This window comes from Nannobrachium achirus (genome assembly GCF_963921795.1).
Source record: "Nannobrachium achirus genome assembly, chromosome: 18".
Taxonomy (NCBI): Eukaryota; Metazoa; Chordata; class Actinopteri; order Myctophiformes; family Myctophidae; genus Nannobrachium; species Nannobrachium achirus.
This window is the reverse complement of record NC_137825.1, coordinates 56,291,177-56,317,905: the sequence shown is the minus strand read 5'-3', so window position 1 is coordinate 56,317,905 and position 26,729 is coordinate 56,291,177. Positions and strand designations below refer to the sequence as shown.

General features: G+C 40.9%; 2 protein-coding genes across 2 annotated transcripts; one reads left to right on the top strand and one right to left on the bottom strand.

The window, feature by feature from the left end:
- The first annotated feature begins 207 nt into the window (after positions 1–207).
- On the top strand, positions 208–1,525 carry h1-0 (H1.0 linker histone). The gene has a single exon (XM_080747119.1). The coding sequence runs from the start codon at positions 377–379 to the stop codon at positions 971–973; it is 597 nt and encodes a 198-aa protein (XP_080603245.1). The 5' UTR covers positions 208–376; the 3' UTR covers positions 974–1,525.
- Positions 1,526–3,487: 1,962 nt separating this feature from the next.
- On the bottom strand, positions 3,488–26,592 carry rhot2 (ras homolog family member T2). The gene is made up of 19 exons (XM_080746983.1): positions 26,454–26,592; positions 24,322–24,380; positions 22,710–22,791; positions 22,437–22,480; positions 21,381–21,434; positions 21,207–21,259; positions 20,733–20,841; positions 19,928–20,029; positions 19,191–19,289; positions 18,759–18,867; positions 17,786–17,906; positions 12,664–12,748; positions 11,344–11,489; positions 11,123–11,223; positions 9,642–9,772; positions 8,015–8,095; positions 6,983–7,105; positions 6,138–6,340; positions 3,488–4,866 (listed from the first exon to the last, which is right to left on the bottom strand). The coding sequence occupies exons 1-19, from the start codon at positions 26,488–26,490 to the stop codon at positions 4,749–4,751; spliced, it is 1,857 nt and encodes a 618-aa protein (XP_080603109.1). The 5' UTR covers positions 26,491–26,592; the 3' UTR covers positions 3,488–4,748.
- Positions 26,593–26,729: the final 137 nt, after the last annotated feature.

The window sequence follows — 26,729 nt, the reverse complement described above, 5'->3', positions numbered from 1 at the left end:
CATGGTGTTTTGTGGGTCTATACTGCTCCGGAGTGTTTATATTTGCCACGAATTCGAGGACGAAGAAACACAAACAGGCGCGCGCGAGTTCCATGGAGTCTGCTAGATCAGCTGCTGGCCGTTGCTGGTCTCAATCACGTCCGCACATAGGCTTCATAGCCTCGCCGAGGCGCTGTTGGAATAAGATACATTTATATGGGATGAAAACATACACATCCACACTTGACTCAAAGACAGACACCCGAGGCAAAAGCCTGTATTACTGGACTTTTTCTTCTTTTCTGCTGTCTGTGTGACACTAATCAGCCCGGGATATCTGAGCGAGATCGCTGTTTTTGTGTTGTTTATTAGAACTTAAAAAAAAAAAAAAGTCATCATGACAGAGACGGCGGCAGCAGCACCACCGGCCAAAGCCAAGAGGGCAGCCAAAGCCAGGAAACCCGCGTCTCATCCCAAATACTCCGAGATGATCAAGGCGGCCGTCCAGAACGACAAGACCCGAGGCGGCGCGTCCCGGCAGAGCATCCAGAAGTACATCAAGAGCACGTACAAGGTGGGGGACCACTCCGACGTGCAGATCAAGCTGGCCCTGAAGAGGATGGTGGAGGCGGAGGTGCTGCGACACACCAAGGGCCACGGCGCGTCGGGGTCCTTCAAGCTGGCCAAGTCCGAGGACGTCAAGAAGGCACCCAAAGCCAAGCCCGTGATTAAGGCGAAGAAGACCGTGGCGAAAGCGGCCAAGCCCAAGAAGGTGGCCAAGCCCAAGAAGGTGATCAAGTCGCCGGCGAAAGCCAAAAAAGTTAAGAGTCCGGCGAAGAAAGTCAAAAAGTCGCCGGCGAAGAAGGTAGTGGCGAAACCCAAAAAAGTAGTAGCAGCGAAGAAAGCCAAGCCAGCGAAGCCCAAGACAAAGGCTGCCCCAAAGGCAGCAAAGCCCAAGGCCAAGCCAGCGAAAAAAGCAGCTAAGAAGAAGTAAAGGACACTTATTATTTCAAACGGACTTGATTGCATAAAGTCACTGTAAATACTGAGGAAATGTTTTCGTATATGTATTATTTTTGTATCGTGTCATGCGAACTTATCCTAATGTTTTTACCAACTGTTTCCACTCCATTGCACTATAGCCTTGCTGTAGGATTAAGTTAATTATGGTAATTGTGAGCATTTTTTATTTGACTGCATTACTACTACTGTTACTGTTATTTCCCCCCCAATCCCTGATATCCTAGGGGGGAAAACGTATGTGATATGACTCTGTAACTTATTGAAAAAGTAACTGACAGAATGAATAGTTCTTGTAAGTTGTTAGTGCACGAGTTCATATAAACATGCAATGTTTTAATAGTGAGCATTCGTTCTCGTCGAGCCTTACATTGTATATAACCTACTGTAGGCAGTTGTCAGCAACGTCTTCGGAGTTATATGTGGTTGTCAGTCAGTTCAAAAAAAGCATTTTGTAAAATATGTCCCTTTGATTCATATAAAAACATCCCACTGTTTGTGTCGAAAGATTTTTAAGACTGTTTATACTGCAATATAATAAACCCTTGTCTTCTTAAAAAAAAAGTTCTGTTGGCAACTTATTACGCGCAATTACGCGCGCGCATAAGGTGATGGTAACGGTTATTACATGGTTCAAAACAATTTAATCAAGTGTCTGTGTCAGGGAGAGTTATTGGCTCAACAACGTAGCACCAATGAGATGACAAATAAAATATACAGAGGATAATATACCACCATTTTTTTAAACACTTATTTTGACTAAAGAAACCTGTTAGGCGCATCATGCAATGTTGCGCGCCAGCGCGCCCCCGTTAGTATGGAGGCGCCAGTGAGGACGGATGGATAAGTGTACTCTACTTCATCTGACTTCATTTGTTCAATCATTGTTCAAACAGAACGATAAGCTGGTGGAATTTCTGTTGAGAAGTCAGATCACGGGAAACGGTGTACAATCTGTGATTATTTATACAAATGGTGAGAAATGTTTTAACATCATATGTTTGGATATGGGAGGATCTCCTCATTTTATTCATTGGGGTCTCATCATTAGATGCCACTGTGGTAGCATGCATACAAAATATATTATAGGCCAATAATAATAATAATAATAAAGCATTCAAAACAGAGATGTGAAACTTTGTTTGGGTTTAGCTACAACGTAATGGTGTAGCTAAACCTCTATTTGTTTTTTAAATGGGGAACCTATTATTACTTCGTTTCAGACATAAATGCAAATTGGCACCCTTGAAACTAAGTGTTTCACTGCTGAGGGAACAAAGGTCTATTGGACTGCGTGGGAGAGATAGAGAGCAATGTTCTCCATCTGTGCACATAGAGGACAGCACAAATACTCTTCTACCTGGTATAATAGGCAACCTATCACACTGGATTCGAGTAACCATAAAATCTATTTGGTTCCCCCCGCATTTGGTGTTCGACCTAAGGACATCCATTGGCTTTGGTGAAATTGAAAAAAAAAAAAACAAACATAAAAATAATTAACAATTCATCTAAATATTCCTTTAAGCTCAACTTCTCGCGAGTTCCGGTACACAACTACACATTCTAACTACACTTGAGACACGCTTTGATATGCATTTTATTTTTAACCGATTTTCAAGCCTATTTATTTAAACATAAATAAAACGCAAGTTATCCTCCTTTCTCTTACCTGAAGACAACAGCTCCATCTCGTGGCGGTTCTGTAGAACAGTCGCTCCATCTTCCCACTTTGTTGAGGCTGGCTGGGCACTGGATAACGTTTGAAGCAGGTGTAGTCGTGTAGATCTGATCAAAGGAAAATTATATATGCAAAATATCTGTGCCGCCACTTAAGCATAATTTATACCTTGTCATACAACCCTGTGTTGTAGTACTACCAATACATTATTATTTGTCATCATCACTCAAGCATTACAGTAAGTCAGTATGTTTCTCAATTCTGAATGTTGGATAATTCAAGTACTGCATTGCATTAAGCAATTCAATTGGTCAACTTAGGTAACAATTCAAGATGCTTTGAACCTGTGCTGCTTAATATATTGGAAAGCACACCAAAAAACTATCCTATTAATATATTGGAAAGCACACCAAAAAAACTATCCTATTAATGAGTTGGTTCACAAGAGTTTGAGCAATGTCTTGGGCGCAACACATTTTACACTCCAATGACACACACGCATGAGAACTGATTTGTTACAAACACATTATCTGAGTGTTAGGACCGTATATGCTTTCTGATTCAATCAAAACATAGTTTAAATGAAAAACCTCACACTGTTAAAATGCTAACAAGAGAATCCAGGTTATCCACGTCAAATGAGAAACATAACATGAGGGATACTTGTGATACTTCCTACCCCAAAGCATACAAAAACATGTAATCATCAGTGACACAAGTATCTCCGACTCTACCACACATACCATCTTTTGGCAAAAGGTCAGCTTTTTTTATTCAATAAGCTAGTCCATTTAATTTTCAGTCAGTAAAAGCCATAGTTCTTAAGTCACAGAACGATTTCCTGTGGTAATAGCAGGGCCTCGCTAAAATAAAAAAAGGGAAAATTAAATGATTGTCCCATGTTGGAAAGTATAAGAGCAGATTATGTCCAAAATATCCGTTTCTGCACACACCGTAGGGACAATTAGCACACCCCAGGAGTGCAATCTATTTTGGATTTCATCGGAATTCCTATTTTGAATTGCAGACTCTTGCACCTCAATACAAAATACTGCAGTTTTCTCTCCTCCATGCACAAAGCCAGATCTTTACCCCTGACAAGCCACTGCAGATCAGGTTCAAATATTAACACACATATAACTTTTTAAATTGCTTAATTCGTGCTCATTCAAATGTGTCATCCATAGATGTAATAGCTGGGCCTAACATGGAAATGCTTCCACAATACTATAGGTAGAGGCTTGCTAGGGTCAAAGGTAAGACCTTTCTTTCACTGCAGAGCTCCAGCAAGCTGCTTCGGTGGTCGTGAGACGTGGCCAATCAGAATGTCTGCTGGTGAGCTACGTCAAACAGTACATCCAATAGGCTTGGGGTGAACTCTGGTAAATGCCCAGTCGGCAATACCAAATGCCGACTGACTCACTTCCCAAAATGATTTGGGAATATGCACAATTCTTCATGCTGCACTTTGGTTGTTAATCACTCTATGGGTCGATATGTTCTTCCATTCGCAATTTGGCTTCCTTGTTTCTTTTTCTTTTTGTTTTGCAGATGAATAAAGGGGGAGTGAAATGACACAGTGTCTTAATTTCTACCCCTTTGATAAAGCACCTACTTGGAGCACAGCAACAGCAGCTCATGGCATTCAAATGCATTGAGCATAAGATAGGCCAACTCCTGCTTAGCTTGGATAGACAGAATACTGTATGGCAGAGCAAGCAGGGGAAGGGAGAGAAGGGGACATAGAGCAAATGGCCCCAAACTGCCTGCAGATTGATTACAGTCGAGTGAATCAATGGATAGGAAAGAGTAGAGAAATCGGGAGCTGAGAAGAACAGAGGTAAAGAAAGGAATGGATGCTGGAGGGAGGGGTGTACCGAGATGGTGCTGGAACGAGAGGATGCACTGTCAAAATGTCCTTGAAAAAAGGACAGAGAGGGCTGGGCGCAGACTGGGGGTCACTGTGGTTTTCAATAAAAATGGCATGAAGTCTGCCTGGTAGTCTGTGGTTGGTCTTGAATGCTGGAGAGTGGGATTTATGGAACAGGAAGATCCTGATGGAAGTCATTCATCTCTGCCTTGCAAAGATTCTATAGATGGCGAATCCCAGAACTGTGACTACAGCCGTCCCCAGCGTTACTCTCAGCCAGAACGACGTGTTGCTCATGTCGGAACCGTTCAGGTGTCTGCGAAAAGGAGGCAAAAAGATCATCAATAGACGCACAAGGCAATCTTTAGATCATAGGACCACAATGGAAATGGTGTTGTGTTTTAGCCCAAATGTATGACTGTACTTGTGTTTACTTTTTTTTTTTTTTTTTTTTTTTTTCACGATTGTGGAACCCATTTTTCAGAGTGCCAATTGCCTAAGCTGTAGTCCTGGGCTCTGCTCTCCCTCTCCCTCTGCCACGCCTGGGGAGTGCCCCTAGCACGCCGCTTCTTTTCACCTGACAGGGGGGAGCTTCCCCAGTTGGATGTAGCACGTGGAAGGAACGCGTTATTCCAACCAGTTCCTTTCCCCTTGATCAGGCACTCCGGCCGGCCAGGGGGAGGCATTACAGAGACCAGGATTACTGCATGTTTTTGTGAGGGTATCTACCCTAGGAGACACAGGGAGAACATGCAAACTCCACACAGAAAGGCCCTTTCGCCAACCCCACCTGGGTGTGGCACTGATGATGCAGAAGGAACCCCCAGCCCCCCAGCGCCCACAGCTTCCCCTGCTGGGAATCAAACCCAGGGGGACCTTCTAGCTGTCAGCGCTACTGACTGACCGCCAGTGCCCCAGTTGTGTACATTTATGTACATTTCGGACTAATAAAGTATTCAATCAATAAATCGAGAAATGCATAGGTTTCCCCCCGCCCACCATGTTTGGACATCGTGGTGGGTGTGGTGAATGGTAACCATTTGTGGCTGTTGACTCTGATGCTCTGCATGTTTTCAACAGTAGGCCTGATTTGGTCACAATTCCCACTTGTTTACACTCATTTTTGGGAAACCACTTTAGTTGGGACATTCTTTGAGCAATAAACCTGATCCAACAGCCTCTCATTCTTTCAATTTCAAATGCATTCGTTACCTGAGATTGAGTATGTCAGGGGTTCCCAAACTTTTTGGGCTCAGGGCACCCATATAAATATTTCTTTTCACCCGACATTATATTATAATATTGCCTACATGACATTCATCATTTTCAATCCCAGTAATTCATATTCGTGGCATATTTTAGGGATTATGTCACGAAGAAAACATTGAGATAATTACCATTTTGGTCAAAACTTAAAGGAAATAACTCAAAATAATTCCAAATATTACCAAATTATCTCGCGGCACCCCTGGACTGCCGCCACGGCACCCCAGGGTGCCCCGTCACCCACTTTGAAAACCCCTGCAGTATGTGCATGTGCACAGTATGTGTGTGCGTGCGTGTGATTTTAGAAAGCTATCAACGTACGGGAACATGGCAGCCCAGGCCAGCTTGGTGTATATGGTCTTGTTGGTAGGGTCTACAGACAGACTAGAGAAGGGGAGTGGTGGAGGCAGGCGGTGTTTATAGCAGAACTCTGCAGGTGTCATCCCGTGGAACTGCTTGACCTCAGGGAGGTCTGCCTTGGATGCAACGAGGACACAGGGGATGCTGCTCTCCATGTAGTGTTGCTGAGGAATACATACATAAAAAGTGTCTATACACACACATAGGGTCTATACACACACAATTGTTACATAATCGTCTGATCGCAATTATTTGACATAATCGCAATTATTTGACATAATCGCAATTATTTAGGGATAATCGTTGAAAAATGTTTGTATATGTTCAAACATTTAAAAAATAGTGGAAATAGCCGATCTACAAGCTCACAAGCTATTTCCACTATCAATGTTCTTTATAAAGTGTAAAGTTGTCAAATATGTCCTTAATCTTTTTGTATATTTAGGTTATGTGTCATATCTGCCATGTGCAACTTCACAGCCTACAAGCCAAACGGAAATGTAATTGTCAACGACAAAAACACACTTAAATCGTTAATCGCAATTATTTGAGTGACAATTAATCGTCATGTTAAAATGTCATAATCGTGACACCTACACACACACACACATTTGGAAACAAATGAAATACAACTAACAAAGTAATGATTGCAAAGTACTGTTTGGTCGTTTTTTAATGGAAAACAAAAAACATGGTTGTCTTCTCTGTCAACTGCAGGAGTACTCCACTCCTTTAGAACATGTTTTAATGACATCTTGAATGTTTCCATATTAAAGACGGCCCACGTGACTTGTGTTACTGCTGACCTTGTAGATGCTGGCACAGTAGTCGAAGGAGTGCGGATCGCTGGTGTCGTACATGAGACAGGCCACGTCACAGGACGCGTCCGATGCCTTCAGGAACTCCGTTTCCACATCCACCTCATAGAGCTGCAGGGAGGACAAGGTGTGTAGGCGGCTAGGTTGAGGGTAAGTTTGACACATACTCACGATGGGGCTGTTAAGTATGACATCATTTTGTAGGCAGAGGAGAATTTCTGCCCCCAGTTTCCGTGAATCTTTTTACTATTTACACATTTTTCTTCTCTTTGTTGTTGAAAGGTCGTTATTTATGTCTCGGATCTGTTGAAATAGCGAGGAAGAGAAAATGCTCTGGGGGCAGAGTTCTCCTCTGCCTACAAAATGATGTCACGGCTTAAAAGCCCCATAGCGTTGCTTGTTGACAAGCTAACATGTCGCCATCCTACTACAGAGTAGGGGCATTAACGACTTGTGATTTTTGCAAGTCGACTCGACTCCGTAAAAAGTTGAGTTGAAGTCGACTTTATCGTTTGATGACGTCATCACCTCACACACGACCTCCCAATTATTTTTGGGGGGTCCCCAGATGATTAACTTAATGTGAAACATTGTTTTCTCACTCAACTGTAAACAAACCAACATAAAGTTTAAATGTATAGAGGGTATCTGCACATTTCTAAAGTGACAATTTAAGGACTTTTTAATACCTCTAAAATGACAATTAAACATTGTCCAAATTGTCAAATATACAGAGGCAGAAATTGTGAAAATAGCCGATCTACATGCTCACAACGCCTCGCATCGCGAGGCGTTGTGAGCATGTAGATCGGCTATTTTCACAATAGAAAGTATATCTTTTTTCAACTTCGACTTTCTCTGCTGGGAGTCGACTTGTGTAATGAAGTCGACTGAGTCGACTTGTCGACCTTTTGGTTAATGCCCTACTACAGAGTATAAATTAGGTTTGAGGTCAAATAAGGTCAGGGTTTAAAAGCCAAAAGGTTCAGTATTGCAGTCAGACTGGGATCAAGTACTCACGATAAGATACTTCTCTTGGTTGCTGACTTGGACAGTGTTTATGGTGTAGGGGGAAAAGGCAACGTTGACACTTCCCACTCTCTGGAGAGAACAGAACATTTAAGGTATTAAAGAGGTGGTTTTCTGTTTTGTATAGGGTGACCATATTTTCAGCCACTCAAACCGGGACGCAAAACACTGTTGCCTAAAACTGGGACCCTAAAAGCAATGCGCACGTTACCGTGCACGCGCGTGCCCATTCTCTAACGTTCGTGCACGCGCACATACGCACCGCAGGGTTGCAAACAGGCAGTGAGTGATTGACAAACAGCCTCAGCGTTGAATTCAGACACGCAATGAATTTGTTCCTGTTTTCTGATTGGTTAGGTGAGCATGTTTTCATGAAAAGAACATGATAAATGTCTATGCAACCACTGAAAACAGCTACTATTATTTTAATTCTGGCAAAAACCGGGACAATTTTGCAGTGAATGTTGAAAACCGGGACATATTAGTGTTTTAGAGATATTTGTCGGGACACTGGGACACGCAGCTTGAAAACGGGACGTCTGGTCACCCTAGTTTTGTATGTGTCTATGGAGTTAAAATGACTCTAATAGACCACCATGTGTGGTTATAAGAAGCAAATATGTCTTCCCTGTGTATTTTTGGTTACTTCCTGAAAGCTGAAAGCCTCGGAGTCAAAAGGCCCAGTTGAAATACACTGATATAATGACATCATAATAATATGTCCCCTCTTTTTGCCATTCTACTGCAGCTGTGGGCGTCACCCCCCCACCTGACAACCAGGCATACCTAATGAGCAGGTGGGTCAGGGTGTGGCCACACAAAAACATAATTTTAACACTTTCTGTAAAAGTATAATCATATTACTTAATGATTATGTCGTTGGGGAGATCACGGCACTCCATTTTTAAGTTCTGGCATCTTAATTACAATAAAATTAAGATGAGGTGTTTTTTAAGGGCAATATTACACTTGGGAGTGTGCATTACTGAGGTTATTGGCACTTCAGTGCTGCTTCAGCGCCGCATCAATGCTGTCGTGCCAATAACCACGGCAATGCACACACACTCGTGTAATAGAGCTTCATTATTTGTAGGGCTGTCACAATTTTTACATAATCGTCTAATCGCAATTATTTGAGGTAATCGCATTCATTTTGCATAATCGTTTCCATGTTGAGAAATGTTACTATAGTTTCAAATAATTCCAAAAAGTAGTGGAAATAGCCGATCTACAAGTTCAAGTGTCGCGATGCGTTGTGAGCTTGTAGATCGGCGATTTCCACTATCAATGTTCTTTTTTTAAGTATGAAGTTGTCAAATATGTCAGTAATGTCTTTGTATATTTAGGTTATGCATCATATCTTCCATGTGCAGCTTCAAAACCTACAAGCCAAACAGAAATGTAAAAAACAATTAAATCGTTAATCGCAATTATTTGAGTGACAATTAATCGTCATGTAAAATGTCATAATCGTGACAGCCCTGATTATTTGTGATATTTAAAATGTTATTTAGAGGCAAATCAGTGTCTGCCATTTGTGGAAAGAATGTGTGTTCGAGGAGGACAGTGGAATGCTTGGCTGGTTGGGTCGCAGTCAGACAGACAGATGGCGTCTTACCACAGCGCTCCGCCCCACAAAGGCCTGGAGGAAGGCTGTTTTGCCCGTCCCCCGCGGTCCGATCACCTTACACAGAAACACTGACCGCTGAGTCTGGCACTTCTCCAGGTCCACCTCTTTCTCCCGTGTCACTGTGGAAACACACACCAAGGCACAAACGCACAGGCAAACAAGACACAACATGCAAAGAGGGCACAAACACAAGAGTAATAAAGATCAAACACACACGCAAAACAACGAATACAACGCCAACAGTTTGCACTCTACTGCCATTTTAACCCATTTAGGCCTAGAATTATTGAATGCTTTAATCAGTGAAAAATAGCAGATCTACAAGCTCACAGCGTGGCACTCGGTGCCGCGCTGTGAGCTTGTAGATCTGCTATTTTTTGCTATAATTCTAGGCCTAAATGGTGACCGTGACTTCTCGTTCAAGCCTGTGGCCAGAGGCCGGTTCATTTGAAACCAAGTTGAAGGGTATGGCTGTGCCATTGTCTATTCTGGTGACAATATCTCAGCACTCATATAGTGATTCATTACATGCGTTCAGGTTGCCACAATACAAGTTCAAATAATAACTAAAATATACCCTACCAGTCAGAAGTTTCTGACTGGTAGACTCTTCTCACACACATTGAGTGAGAAGCTGTGTCCAAACCTTTGACTGGTAGGGTACATAAAATATTATAACATAATAGAGGCAGCAATGATCATTGCGGTCATTCAGCTCTTCTTTCTAGCTTTTTGAAACGAGAAGTCCGCAAAGATCATCTTCTTGCAGATGTGTGCTAACAGTTTTAAACTGCTGTAATACAGACCTTCAAATCTTCAGATCTCCAAACGTGTCATTATGTTACTGCAGCCTCACTGCTCGTTGACAGTAGTATGATGTTGTGATAATTAATGCATGCAGCCATTAGCTGCTGACACATGAGCAGAGTGACCAGCAGGTAAGAGTCTTGAGTGTCAGCTACCGAGACGTAAGGAATTGGAATTACTTATCCATCTCTGTTTTGATTAGGTAATTGCACATTTTGTACTGTACGGTCTTGATTACACTGCTCATTTTGTTGTACGTAGCTCTGCTCAAACAAGTCCCCAGGACCTTTTTGTGTTATCCTTTTAGACCTTATGCCTGACTGTATCATGTGCCGTTTACATTTCTGACTACTAAGGAATTCAACAAATCAATGATAGACAACAAACTGATTGAATACCGGAATATCCAACACTGTCATTTCACAATACACCAATTTCCAAAAGAAGAGTACAATTAACTAATGTGTCATTTTCTACCTTGAGAAATCAGACAGTACGCAAAATTGCAAATATATACAGTAGGGCCTATTTTGGACCAGATTACACTTGGTGCTACTCCAGAAGGTTACACATCATAAGCACACGCAAGCGCGTGCACGCAGACATACACGCACACGCACACGCACGCACGCACACACACACACACACACACACACACACACCTGTGACTGCTGCAGTCTGAGACTCCTGATCAGTGAGGATAGGGTATCCTAGGTATCCTAGGTGCTCCAGGCAGCGGTGGATGTCAAGGTATGCAGTAAGCCTGCATATGGAAGCACAAACGTTCTCAGCTTTAAGCAGTACAGGTCGAATTCAAACACCCACACAAAACTGTGCACAGACAACCTGTGGGCGCAGCGCAAAGGCAGGTATGCAAACCTACGTCCACTGACAGAGGTAGCCGTCATACGATATGTAGCCCTCTTCTGTGGTCGGGACCGCCGAGTGGACCTCGGCGCCCCACGGCATGTAGGGAAATACGCAGAAAAGGTTCCTAAGCTCTGCGGGGGACAGTGCAGAGTCCTTATCCTGAGAAAGGACAACAGGTCGGTTAGTTCCTTGAAACCAGTGGTGGAAAAAAACACTCACTAGGGCTGTCACGATTATGACATTTTACATGACGACTAATTTTCGCTCAAATAATTGCGATTAACGATTTAATTGTGTATTTGTCGTTGACAATTACATTTTCTGTTTGGCTTTTAGGCGTTGAAGTTGCACATGGCAATCATGACACATAACCTAAATATACAAAGAAATTACTGACATGTTTGAAAATGTTATACTTAAAAAAAGAACATGGATAGTGGAAATAGCCGATCTACAAGCTCACAACGCGTCGCATTGCGACACGTTGTGAGCTTGTAGATCTGCTATTTCCACTACTTTTTGAAAGTGTTTGTAACTATATTAACATTTCTCAGCATGGAAACGATTATGACGATTATGCAAAATAATTGCGATTACCTCAAATAATTGCGATTAGACGATTATGTAATAATTGTGACCACTCACATTCTTTACTCAAGTAAAAGTATCAATACTGCAATTTAGAAATACTTTGTTACAAGTAAAGGTCCAAAATTCAAAATCTACTTGAGTTAAAATATAAAAGGTATTGGCATCAAAATGTACTTTAAGTACCAAAAGTAAAAGTACAAAAAATGTTTGAAAATAGCCGATCTACAGGCTCACAACGCATCGCGACGCGTTGTGAGCTTGTAGATCGGCTATTCTCAAATAGCCTAGGTATAAAATAGGGCTAAAGTGGATTAATGTATGTTTTATAATATAATCATTTATATCTGCAAAGTAACTAGTAACTAAAGTTTTCAAATAATTGTAGTGGAGTAAAAGTACAATATTTGCCTCCGAGATGTAGTGGAGTAAAAGTACTGAAAACTGTACTTGTACTTAAGTAAGTAAACGTACTTAGTTACTTTACACCACTGCTTGAAACAATAACATTGCTCTGTGGCAATAGTAGTGTAGCAACAATGCTGAAAGCCATTTAATGAAAATGGAGCATGAATTCAAAACGCTGGGCAGAACATCTAAATTCAAACGCAGCTGTGAATACTTTAAATACTGCCGTGTTTTAATATCTCCCTCATGAGACGTGTGAGTGACTTGTGACTGTGAGATACACACAGTTAATAGATACAGTACAGTAACGGTTGGCCCTGCTGGGCATGCCTCTCACCTCATCGTACTTTTCAAATAGCCGCTGGAGGAATTGTTGGCCCAGATGATTCAGCTCTGTGGTGCATCCTACGGGTACCCGCAGCCTAGCAACACAAAACAGCAAAACAGAAATACCTTGTTATACACTGTGGTGTACGTACTAAAAGAGAGTCACATACACTCGGGACATACAGTATGCTACTGTACCTGTCTGCACTTGGGAATGTGTGTATTCTCTAGGGCATTAACGACTTGAGATTTTTGCAAGTCGACTCGACTCAGTAAAAAGTTGAGTTGAAGTCGACTTTTATCGTTTGACGTCATCACATCACACACAACCCCCCAATTATTTTGGGGGGGTTCCCAGATGATTAACTTAATGTGAAACATTGTTTTCTCACTAAACAAACCAACATAAAGTTTAAGTGTATAGAGGGTATCTTCACATTTCTTAAGTGACAATTTAAGGACTTTTTAATACCTCTAAAATGACAAATTAAACATTGTCCAAATTGTCAAATATATAGAGGCAGAAATTGTGAAAATAGCCGGAAATAGCCGATCTACATCTCACAACGCCTCGCTCACAACGCCTCGCTAACTCGGGTGGAGTTAGCTGGTTTGGCAGAAAGTGTGGAGTTAGGAGGGTTTGTCCCAAGCACTTTTTATTACTTTCCATTGGTTCAATATTATTTAACCAACACATAGATGTAAAAGGTGTTCAATAGCCCTGATTTATGCCAAAAAAATCAAAAACCTCAAAAATGGAGTTAAGAGGGTTTGGCCAGACAGTGATGTATACAAAAAACGAATCTGTGTTCTGAGAGGTGTGCATGTACAATAACAAACATTACTTCATTGGTTGAATCCAGTGTGAACAGTAGAGCTAGGGGTGGGCGATATGGAAAAATACAATATCACGATATTTTTCAAAGCTGTATCACGATACACGATTTTATCACGATTCTTTTTCATGTTGGTTTTTATGGTTATTTTTCAATTTACTTGACATAAACAAGACTCTCTGGGTTACTTTTGGGAGGTCTAAATTGAACTTTAGGAGTATGTAACTCTGACAGTATACAAATGAAACCAAATGGACCCTTATAGACACACGGACTTTCCCCTCTATCTAGTTTAGTTAAGGTTTTGGTTGATCCCCTTCATAAAACAGGCTAATTTTTTTAGTATTGTGTAGATAAATTCTTTGTGAACACAGTATCACATGTTTCCAATCTGAATGCGAACTTCACAATAAGAAAACTTAATAAATAATGTCACTACTTATTATTAAAAATGTGGCAACACGATACCTGGCAACCGAAGTATAAACCAATCAAAGCGTGTGTTCCTTATACGGCTCAGCTGTTTCGGCCAATCACGTTCCTTGATGGAAGAAGCAGGAAATACCCCTCGTGGACGCTCTGATCACAGCCAAGGAAGGTTGATCATTCACAGCTAACCATAGCAGCTACAGCTAACACACAACACAACGACATCTCCTGTGAAGGTAATATTTGTTTCGTGATGATGCTCAATTGTTTGATATACTCATGAACATTTACAATGAACGCAGACTATAGAATGAGCCGTGTTGACGACGCATTAACATGGATCATTATAACGTTCGTGGCGATCATAGACAAGAGACAAGATTGATGGCAGCAGGCTGTTTTAAAAATGCACATTTAGTGTGAATATTTACAGCTGCAAATGGTTAAGATATATTAAGCAGTGGCCAATCAATATGCCCCGATCTTTAATATAGCTATAATGGCTCACGATCATTGCAATGCTACACATTGTCTCATCGCGTATCATTAATTTCTGTTCATATCTCTGCACGTTGCCAAAGTTAGTGTTAGCAACGGTTTGTGATTTGTTCATTTTCTCTTGAAAAGATCTAACCTTAAGACAGCTGTTAATGTGTTTAGATTACGTTCGTCTTGTCATAGTGCTCCATCTACATACTATATAATACTACGACCCTGTTCAGTGCTATATGATTTACTGCACAGTCAAACATTAAAGGTTTATTATATGGTTAATTGTTTTATCTCGATCTTCAAGTTGATGTGCTGGTACAGTTAGATTCAGGCTCGGATGCCATTCTGTCTACTTGTCCTGGCGTGGTAGTACAGTATTTAGCATGTAGTGAGTATTAAAGGTTATGATCACAGTTTTGGCTCTAAATAATCTACAGAGCCTAAATAATACAGAACAGAACACCCGAGATTAAATTATACAAACTTAATTGGATATACATGAATGAATGATCCATCGAAGAGCGCTTTGAGTACTTAGCAAAGCGTTATACAAATGCTTCATTGTTATGTGATGATATGTGTTACAGACTACTTGACGTGGGTTGCAGAGCTGCACAAGAGTGTATGGCTGCTCGAGCTGCAGGAGCCTGGCTGGGACACAAACCACAAGATCTGGGAAATTATTGTGACGTGGATTGTGTCATAATGCAGACAGCAGTCGTATGAGATGGGTCTACATTCATGATTGAACATATAATGCAGCCCATTTTAAAACGATTCTGGAAAATAAAGATTTAGCACACTTTTTGGTGTCTTTTTCTGTGCATGCAATGTATCATTGTGCTGCTCTTTGACACATGCTGTGTTAAGTTCATGCTGGTGTGAAATCCACTCAAAATGCAGAAAATGTGTGTTAAGTCGTTGCTGGGTCAGCCACAGTTTGCTGCTGTTATGTAATATCTTTAACTTTGAAGAAATGACTGAGGTAACTTGGTATTTCACTGGTTACCATATCTTTCTGAATCTATGCTTTCTTGTCATTTAGTACAATGAATGTGTTACCGTGTCTCTAGAAATGTGCTCATTATTGGTGAAGATACTAACTGTAATTCTCAAAGACTCGCATTGGTTCAGCACAGTGTTTTGCTCTGTTAGTTTCATTTGATATTAAAATGCAATTCGAATTAATCCCCTGTGTGGACACTGATCAGATGACAGGAAGAAGCAGCTCATCAATGAAGGTGATTTGTTTAGGGTACGATATTTTAATGACTTCACACCTAAGTCCCTATCATGGAGTTAAATCATTGATAACTTGATGCATGCATACTCGTTCAGTTCATATGTTAATGCAGACAGCCTACAACAATGCCCAGGGCAACACTGCATATTATCTATAAACGGCTCACAGTTTAAATAACGTACAGTTTATTTGGACAATCATCTGTAACAGATATAATTAAATACAACGTGATTAACGTTTGTTTGACATCCACATCACAGTTACATTGGACGGGAGATGCATCGCGTTGATTAAAGTGAATGGCTGCTATAGTTTTGCTAGTTTTCATCACCTAATCACCTTCCTTTCATAACCTAATCACTACTTTTAGAATTGAAAGAAGAAAAATAATGTTACCACTTTTATGTTAATGGCAGTATGAAACGCCCGCGTTCCAGAGACTACAGTGTCAGTGAACGACAGGCAATAGCGAAAATATAAACTGGTATATAAAAGTAGTCCAACACGGTTATGAATTAACTATTAGTAGTCTATGGTATACCTGTTGCAAGTTCGTTAGGAAAAAGCAATTTATTACGCTAATGTTAGTCTTTTTGGGCGAGAAATGTCAGCTTTGTGTAATGTTTTCTTCCTGGTTGCCATGGAGATGTCTTAGGTGCCCTGTATATTTGCCTGTTTTAAATAGCATTTGATAAAATCGGTCTTTCTCATTAGTGCGTACGAATTCAAGATGAAAACATTAATCACAGTACTCATAAGAATTTTATATATCTACTGTGAAAAAAGAATGTAGTTTTTGAGTGGGGATCAATGAAACACACAATAGACGGGTCCATCCCATGGCCTATTATGGGTCCATTTGGTTTCATTTGTATACTGTCAGAGTTAAGTGGAGACCTTGACATTTTAAATTTTGAGAACTACTGATTTACACCAAAATTCAGGTTTAAATTGAATTCGGCAATGAATCTCTGTATTAACAACTAAACAGGATTTTTTACAAGGCTCCCTCAATTGACCAGTCGCTATGCCCCTCCTAAAGCCGTCCTTGTCCAATGCCAAGTTAGCAACAGGTTACTAACGCAGCAGACTTGGCAAGCTGCCATGGCGGCGCGCATCGGTGTCTGCCTGCTAGATAGAGATGGGATTTATGGTTCTTTGAAGTGAACCGGATCTCTGAGATCCGTTCCTTTCAAAGAGCCGTTCAAAAGACTGGCTCATTTTAGTTACTGGTTACTTTGTAGATTTTGATTATGATTGTAAATCACTTCCACCCATATAGGCCTATACATTTTGGCCATTGGATACATTTCTGGCATTTGAAAATAGGTGATCTACAAGCTCACAATGTGTCACGTTGCGATGCATTGTGAGCTTGTAGATCGGCTATTTGCAAATGATTTTTCTACATTTTACTCATTGGAAAACCTGTGAAACAGGACATTCTGCACAATGAGTACGTTCTAATATTGGTACTTTAAGTACATTTTGAAACCAATACTATTTTACTTTTACTCTAGTACATTAATAACATTCCAAACTTGATTGCAGTATTGATATGTTTACCTAAGTAAAGACATGTAGTACTTTTCCCACCACTGTTCATTAGAAAGGAACGGCTCCCTACTGTGAACCGAATCATATCGTTCATTTCAAAGAGTCGTTCAACAGACTCGATTCGTTCGCGAACGTCCCACCCACTCGCTTCCGTGTCACAAACACTGAAACAAAAACAGAACGGATTGCACTGACCTACACAAACCCACGGGAATAATTTAGGAGCACTTCATGAGAAAATATAACTGGTAACACTTGTGTACTGTATGTTAATCTGACTTTAGTATAGGCTATTGTTTTCTTCCTGGACGTGCGTTCGTTTGTGGCAGGTTAGTCTGCAGCTGGGTGCTATTGCTGCACGCCGCCATGGCAGCTTGCCAAGGCACCCGCCTTAGTAACCTGTCGCTAAACGTGGCATTGGGCAAGCACGGGTTTAGGAGGGGCATAGCGACTGGTCAATTGTATCACGATATATTTGATATCTCTGAAAAGGCATATCGTGGAGACATTGTATCGTCTCAACGATAATTATCACCATATCGCCCACCCCTAAGTAGAGCTAATAGTAGACCTACTGGGGGTAAAGGTAGTCATCTGTCATCTCCAGGGTGTCATCGTAACCAAACTTTCTCAGGATGGTCCACGTGGTTTCATGCCGGCCCCTCTGGATGAATAATGTGTTGAGGAACAGGAAACCTGCGGTATCAAGACACAGACATGTCATCTGTTCAGTTCAAGAGAATATGATGTTAGTACCATCTCTTGTGCTCCTTAAACCCATATAATGTTTTTTAAATGCTCTGGTGCAATCTACAGCAGGGGTTCCCATACTTTTTTGTCTCAGGGCACCCCATGAATATTTTTTTAATCCGAGGCACCCCTATATTATAATTTTCACTCCCAGCACCTTATATTTATAGCATATCGTCGTTGTCGGGTGGAAACCTTGTAGGCATATGTCCAAAACCGTTTGTTTTGTATTATCATCTATAAAATGTACTAAACTAATGAAAACACCAGATCTACAAGCACACAACGCCTCACGATGCGAGGCGTTGTGTGCTTGTAGATCGGCTGTTTTCACTAGTATTGTGCGACGGTCTTGTATGATGTAGCAGGGCAAAAGACGTACACATTTGAAACTTGGAGATACTAGGTTTCTGCCCGAAAGTGACGATATTTTAGTGATTATGTTGCGAGGAAAACGTGGAGATAATAGCCATGTTGGTTAGAACTGACAATTCTAACTTCAAGTTTAAAATGATACTAAATAATATTTTTTAAGTGTCCAAATATAATATAATACTAATTCCAAATTTCCAAATATTAACAAATGATCTCGCGGCACCCCAGGGTGCCCTGTCACCCACTTTGAAAATCCCTGATCTACAGTATACCGTCTTATATTATACTTACAATACAACCCTATGATGGTACAGATTTGGTGTTTCTATTCAGATCACAAGTCCTGGGACTGGGCTATGATATGATGGGCCACACACCTCTACAGCTTGTGTGTTGCTTAGCATTTGCTGAGAAGTGTTTTACCGTTCAGCGTCAGGCCGTTGTCCTGAACGCCATCACTGGTGTTCTTCCACACGACCGTCTTCACATCTTCCAAGGCCTGAGGTGCAAGTGGGTTCCCGAAGCAGGATTTCTAATTAAATAAATGTAGTGTTATTAAAGGCCAAATCCAACATTTCAGTTACATTCATAGCTGCACACAGCCATATAACATGTACAGGTAATTATATTATAATCTTTATGGCCACATGATTGAGGCAAGTAGAAATTATTTTAAATATGATATAATAAACTATTTGTGCTGAAGACATGGACAAGTTCTGTTCTAAAAACAGTGAACAGCCATTATACTGAGAACGAGGAAGAAATGTGTGCAAAAAAATAAAAAATAAACATGCACACACAACACATAATCCAGAGATGAGTGGATGAGAGTTTAATTTGATCATTTGGCACCTGGAAACAGTTGAGCTCAACATCGCTCATGATACGGTCGTGGTCTTGGTCAGATATGGAGAAGATTCGGCTGAGAGCTCGGACACACATGGGCTTCAGCTAGGGAACACGGACAAAGATCATAACAAAGATCGGACAAAGATCATAACTCCCGACTGGGAATACAAGACAGGGTTCCCACACATTTTTACCAATTAATTTCCAAAACTTTTCCAGAATATTTAACCCAATTCCCAGGACTATATAACAATAATTCAGCTCAATAACAGGTCGCTTACTCCTATGCGCAATGCCCAAAGACAGGTAGTGTATGCCAGTGGTTCTCAACCTTTTCAGGCCGTGGCCCCCGAAATAATCCTATTTGAACTGGGGACCCCCCACCCTGACGAGCACTAAGGAATTTTGTATGACATGGTTCTATTGTGAAAATAGCCGATCTACATGCTAACAACGAGGCGTTGTGAGCATGTAGATCGGCTATTTTCACAATTTCTGCCTTTAATTTTTGACAATTTGGCCCATGTTTAATTTGTCATTTCAGAGGTATTAACAAAATCAATAACCAAAGACAATGCATAGCTATTTTTTTCCAAGACCTTCCTGGACCCTTGGTAAATTCCAAAACTTTTCCAGTACTGGAAACATATTTTTCTAATTTCAAAATATTTCCAGGAATTTCATGACCGCGGGAACCCAGACAAGAACACATTGTAACACCCGATGAAACAAGGTCTGACCTGTTTGTCCTCAGGGTCATAGAGCGGGGCAGTGGGGTGTAGCACCGCCTTCTGGGCATAGTAAAACAGCTCTGAGATGTTCTTCAAGTTCTTCGCAGAACACTTGAAAGGAAGGAGAAAAAAAAAAGACAGAGAGAGTGAGTAATTCAATTGCATTGTGTGTGTTAACCCATTTAGGCCTAGAATTATTGACTGCTTTAACTATTGAAAAATAGCAGATATACAAGCTCACAGCGCGGCACCGAGCGCTGCGAGCTTGTAGATCTGCTATTTTTTGGAAAAAGTCGTGAAAATGTGTGCAAATCTTTGAATATATGTATTTTCAAAGCGAACGTTTGTAACTCAAATTTTGCTTCTGGGTGGTCCCTGGAACAAAATATTTTGAGATGGGGGTCCGTGGCCAAATACATATCATTTTGGGCTCCAGTTAAAGTGAAAAGGACCTTTTCTTTGACGATGGCTGGCCAGATTGCTGACATAGAAACATAGGTTTTTCAAAAAATCTTAGAAGGATTCAAAAGACACTTATAGAATCGCGTCAAAATTCTAATTTTCACGATTTTTCAAAAATGGCAGATCTACACGCTCGCAGCGCGGCACTCGGTGCCGCGCTGTGAGCTTGTATATCTGCTATTTTTCAATAGTTAAAGCATAAAATAATGATACACAATAATGTGTACCCGTTCTAAATGGGAAACTTATGTACAGTATGTCTTGCGAGTGTGTGTTCATTTTTCTGTGAGGCCAGGCAGTTTTATGAGCGTCAGCAAACAGGTCAGTGTTGCGGTTAGAGGAAAATACTCACCTCTACACAAGTCTCTATCTCAGAGAATTGATTCATGATTGGTAGAATGGTTTCCATTGAGCTTCCGGAGCGCAGGTCTGACTTGTTCCCCACGAGGATGATGGGAACTCTTATAGCAGCACGTCAAACAAAAAGGGATAATTTGTTTTAACATTAGTATGTAAGAACTTAACCAATATTAGACAATGAGCTCAACTATTTACAATGTAGGCTTTCGGCAGACGCTCTTAATCCAGAGTGATTTACAATAAGCAAGGTGATAAATCAATGCATCAACATCAATACAAGGTAATTATAGTAGTAGTAATCTAAGAAAAACAACTATTCAGTAAAAGAAAACTTTATAAAAACCAAAAGTATTCAGTCTATAGGATATTTCAGTACAGTATGCGATCACCAGTCACCAGACAAAAGCGCAGGCCAGATAAAACATTCAGAAAGTAATGTATTGTGAAATCCACAGCCAATACATACTTGTTTCCCTTCTCTGCATCTCCGTTTACTAGAGGTATCCATTTTGTTTTGATCTGAAAGACAGGTGGCAACAAGAAAGCATCTGGTTTACTCTTCCTTAGAACACATGTGGGACACTCTGAGGTACATTCGGAATGCATCCGTAAAATGGCGTAAAGAGGAGCAGGAGATTACCTTGTCTATCGTGTCCTCTTTGGTGACGTCGTACACCACACACACTACATTAGCCTGTGTGGGTTGGAGAGATTATGATGAGCCGCAACTTCAAACCAAGCATACTGATTTGCCCTATCGCCGTTAAAATGTCTGGTGGGCATTGCAGTAATACAATCCTAAAGAAACAAATCTTTCCAAGACAACAAAGTGATGAAATCACTGTTTGAAAGAACTGAGTCCTTGCCTTTAGACAGCACAACTGGGAGTTGCTATGGAATAGTATTGAAGCTAATTAACAGCTCTACTGCCAGATTTATTATTTATTTATTGGGGCTGGTGCCAGCAAAAAGCAGCTTACCTTTGCGATGTTATAGAAGATTATCTATTGATTATTTCTAAACTAATTCATTTTACAATGGACGCTCATATGTGTACTTTAGCCAAACTGGTGGCAGAGGGCAGCCTTATGAAAAGAATTAATGTGAATTGGGCCGCTAACGTGCAGTGGATTTTTGAGAGCAGCGTTGCACGACCCCTCATCAGCTTAAAGTCATCAGTCAAGGTAAAAAGAACAAGCCGGTATTGGCAGCGCGCTTGGTTCAAAATTGGGGCGAGCGGGAACGTCCGAAGCAGTAAATGAGTTACGCAACCACCTACAGTACGTTTCTTTCCTCATAAACTCTTAATCCTGAAAGAGCTGATAGTAGTTAAGGTGTGTACGACATACAGTAGGATCTGATGCCTAACAGCAAGTCCCTGGTTTGATTCCTGCGCCTACCATAGAAGTCCCTCCCCAACTTGCTCTCCCAAGACATTTCCTGTCTCTCAACACAGTGTGATTTGATAAAGGGTAAGAAAAGCCTGTCAAAATTACTTGAAAACAAACTATTAACAACATTGGAGGATTATATCAACTTCACTAATACAATATTGAATGAGAGATTTTAGTCAGAAATTGTTTTTCTAAATGGATTAAGAGCATGATGAACAAAGGGAAACAGCAGCATCTGACTATGGTTGGTGTTCATTTCCTGCTCTGGGAGAATTGTATCAGTTCACAAGTGGTACAATTACCTTGACAATTTCTTCTTTCAGGACCTGATCTGTTTGCTCAGTCTCTGTTGGGTTTGAGGACAAACATAAATGACACTGTGAGTCCAATCAAACCCACCGCGTGCTGCAGTACACGTACACGTTGCCATGGCTTTAGCAAGCAGCGTAATTCATACACAAACTTATGAACAATGTACAGTATCCAAAACCTGCTCTCACACACACACACACACACACACACACACACACACACACACACACACACACACACACACACACACACATATACTATACCTGAATAATCCACTATGTGTGTAGGAACCTTCTCTGGGGTGACATCAGCAGGGATGGTGATCTCTTCAGCCCGAAGAGGGACCTGCAGGAGATAAAAGAACACATTCTTTTTAAACTAGCCTATCCACAACTTTCCAACGTCCCATCGTGCATTGCGCAGAAGGTGCAGGCAGCTTCCGGCGCCGCAGCTGAGTGTGATCTACAAGCTCACAACGGTTGCATCTGCGACGGCGACCTGAGCTTGTATGTCTGCTGTTAACCGGAAGTGTCCCGCAAATAATGCTACAGTAAATTCTCGCAGAAACAGGCGGATATGTTGTCTCCCTCTCCCGAAGGAGAGAAATGATTGAAACTACGTAAACGCTAAATGGTGCCATTTTTATATCACCATTATCCAAAATTCACCCATTTGCACACACACACACACACACACACACACACACACACACACACACACACACACACACATACACATTTCCGACATTAACCCAGGGGGTGCCGGGATCAAACCAGGAACCTCCCGATTCCAAAGCTGGGCTACTGCTGCCCCAATAGTGTCCGAACCACAATAATGATGCCGGTGCAACCAGTGTCCAATCCAGTGTGCCACCCATAACTTTATCGTCATTGTTAACCACTCTGTGTTCTACCCAACTCTATGATAAGAATTTCTCAAGGAGGAGTAGAAAGACCTTCTCCAACCACCGCATGCTATTTGTATTGTATTAACATATTCTACCATACAGATTTGTTAAAATGTAATCTAGAATGTGTGTTAAGTTAACCCATTTGCATCAAGAGCAGGTGGGATTGTGGAACACAGGTGTGAATTTTAATTCAGACAGAAATTAAGAATACTATGGTATCAAGTCAAGAAAGTATTTCGCATACATAGGCCTAGATTTGACCATAGCAGGAAAATAATGCAAATGTGTGTAATAACTAAATAATAATTTCCTACAAGACTATGGTGCTTAGTGGTGGAAAGCAGTCCACTATGCAAATGTTTGAATTGAAATATGACCTCCGTCTTATCTTTACTGGTGAGAAGTATTCTACAACTTGGCAAGCTGCTGATGACAGCAGAAAAATACTTTGATGAGCTTGTGTGTCACATGATAGTTTCTGTGTTACGGAAATTGACCAAATAGCCCAACTGGCTACTGTGTGCTAGGGTGTGGATATGGGAATACACTCTATATATTATTTTCCTGAAATAGTACATTAGTTACCGTTAATAACACGTGACAGCAAGACTTGACATTCCACAGTCTTGCCTGTGATTTATACTTAGTTGCGCGCCAGTTATTGCACTGAAAATAGCAGATCCACAAGCTCAATAATGCATTGCGCTGTGACATGTTGTATGTAATATGTAACCTTTATTTAACCGGGAGAGTCACATTGAGCTATGAAACCTCTTTTTTGCTAAGTGAGACCGCCTCCTGGCCAAGACAGATTGTGAGCTTATATACAGTTAGTATTAGCAACAGTATATTAGGTGCAAGCCACAATGCACAACCAACCAAGTAGAATTCAGGCATTACTGACAGGTAGATTGGTCCTGATATATAAAGAGGGAAGATATGGTGTGGTTGTCCAGTCCACCTACCTTTTCTGGAAACTCCTCCCCAACCAGGGACATGATGAGTGACGTCTTCCCCACCTTAGCTGTAACAGATAAAATGTTGCCAAGTGAGACAGACAGGTTGCGGTTAAAGGAATTAAAGGGATAGTTCACACCCAAAAATATCAATTATTATTATCAATTACTGACCCCATTTTTCCCATTACTAAAGCAAAAATCTGATGACCAGCAGTGGTTCCCTATGGCAGTGTTTCTCAACCACTGTGCCTGGGGACCTCTGGTGTGCCCCTGAGAATGGTCAAGTGTGCCCCTTGAAACGGCTTGAAAGGCAGTATTGTATTTATCAATTTAAAAATGATTTAAACTAGTGAAAACAGCCGATCTAGATCTGCTGTTTTCACTACTGTTGTGCGACAGCCTTGTATGATGAAGCAGGTCTTTACTTTGCGAAGAAACGTACACATTTGAAACTTGGAGACACAAGGTTTCTTCCCGACAGTGACGATATTTACACCCCCGTATTATGTTGGTGTGCCCATGGATTCTTGGGACATGAAAAGTGTGCCCATGCAGAAAAAATGTTGAGAAACACTGCCCTATCATGGAGACACAAATGAGTCTCTTGGTGTGACCATAGGGGGTTCCCTATGGAGACTCTTTGAGACTGATTATTGGCTTAGGAATGCAACAAAACTAAAAACAACCCAAGTCTAAAAATAACCCAAGTCTCCATGGGGTGAGTATGATATGATATAGTACTTTATTGTCAGTTCACACTGAAATTTGTCTTGCGACACAGCAGCCATGTATGCGAAACATATATACAAACATTTGACACAGGGAACAAAAACAAGACAGGTTTACATACGGATAATATAGACAAGAGCAGTGCCTACCTATGGCCAAACTCCTGATTAAGCCTTAATGTCGACTGATGGACAAAGGACCTTTTTAGTCTGACTGAGTAATTTGTTTGTAATAAAAAAGTCATTTTGGGGATGAACTACCAGTTGAATGGTAGGGTGAGTTGACCAAATACAATAATGTAGTTAGAATCTAGATAGAATTTGGATGAGTAAAAAGTGCAGGTTTTTGCAGAGCACTTCCATAAGTTCCATTGTATTGCTTTGTTGTTTTGTCCAAAACACAATCTATGTTTACTCTGTCATGGTGATAAGGGGCTGGTTTATTTGGCTATTAAACACACACGTACGCCCTGATAAGACACTCTGTATTGTGGTGCTGGTCAATAGAAGAAGTATGCACAGGGTTCTTGGTTTTGCAACACTGTGCTACTGAGGAAAAAGTCTATACTATTTGTTCTAAACCATAAGCATCTAAATAAGGTCTAAATGCAAATGTATTGATTTGCAGAGTGACATGACAGTTTAGTAGACTATGCACGTCTTCTTTGACTGATTCATTGAATAAGTTATAAACAGTTTGCAAAAAAAAAGTACAGGAAGTACAGTTTTATACAAGGTCTGCTAAAAGGATATATGGCTATGGCTTGGAGTTGTTTCCATTGGGGTCTCGTTCGTGTATTCAATTAATTGAAAATTCATTCATAGGTATAACGGGTTATTATGGGGAAGCCACAAAAGAGGAATAAACAATTAAGGTGGCTGACAGCTTTTGACAGCTAAACATTCAATCATGTAGGCTGCCTGCAACAGACAGTGGTTGGCTTTCAGACAGCCATCACATTACTACGAGACACAGTGAAAGTGCCAAGCACTCAAAGTTGCTACACGAACGAACATGTTTACACATAACATAACTTGGTTGTGTACCATATAGATACTTCAATGGTTTCCAGTGGAAATAAGCTTAGTCTTTTCATGGATCTCCTTTTAGTAGACCTTGTACCAGTGAACTGTACCGTCATGAAACTGTACCTTTTCCTATGCAAACTTCTAATAGTCTTCAATCAATCAATCAAACCAGTTCTGAGAATGCATTTTTGAATTCAATGTTTGTGAATCAATATGGGACATAGCTGCCACTGATATGAGCATTTAACAATGCCATAACAACATATTCCACCTCTTTAATGCCATAAAGTAACTTACTTAGCATAATAACAACGTTAGAAGGTTGTAACTGCTAACGTCTGCTAGCATTATTAGCTTGTTATTGCACTGGGATTTACTTACGTTCTCCCAATAACAGTATCCTTACGTCCCGCTTCATGTTTCTCCCTTCTTTTCCTCCCCCAGACAGTATACACACTTGGGTCAAAAAGTGGGCTTGAACTTATACTTATATTTGTTCAAATAATTTCTAGTAATCCATTCCACAATGTTAGCATCCAAGGTGAAACCATGTCGTTCCGGTTCACAGGCTGAGAATACCCGCCCTCTGTCGGTGGGACGTCAAAGTGCATGTTGCTGTGGCGGTGGTTAGCCAGTAGAGGTCAGACTTACCATATT

Bases quoted from the DNA above. Each gene is read 5' to 3' on its own strand.
- rhot2 (XM_080746983.1), bottom strand. From the start codon at position 26,490: ATGAAGCGGGACGTAAGGATACTGTTATTGGGAGAAC. The intron at 21,260-21,380 runs GTAATCTCCTGC...CCTGTCTTTCAG, and splicing joins AAGAGGACACGATAGACAAG to ATCAAAACAAAATGGATACC. The intron at 11,224-11,343 runs GTAGGTTTGCAT...TTCCATATGCAG, and splicing joins GGCTACCTCTGTCAGTGGAC to GCTTACTGCATACCTTGACA.
- h1-0 (XM_080747119.1), top strand. From the start codon at position 377: ATGACAGAGACGGCGGCAGCAGCACCACCGGCCAAAGCCAAGAGGGCA.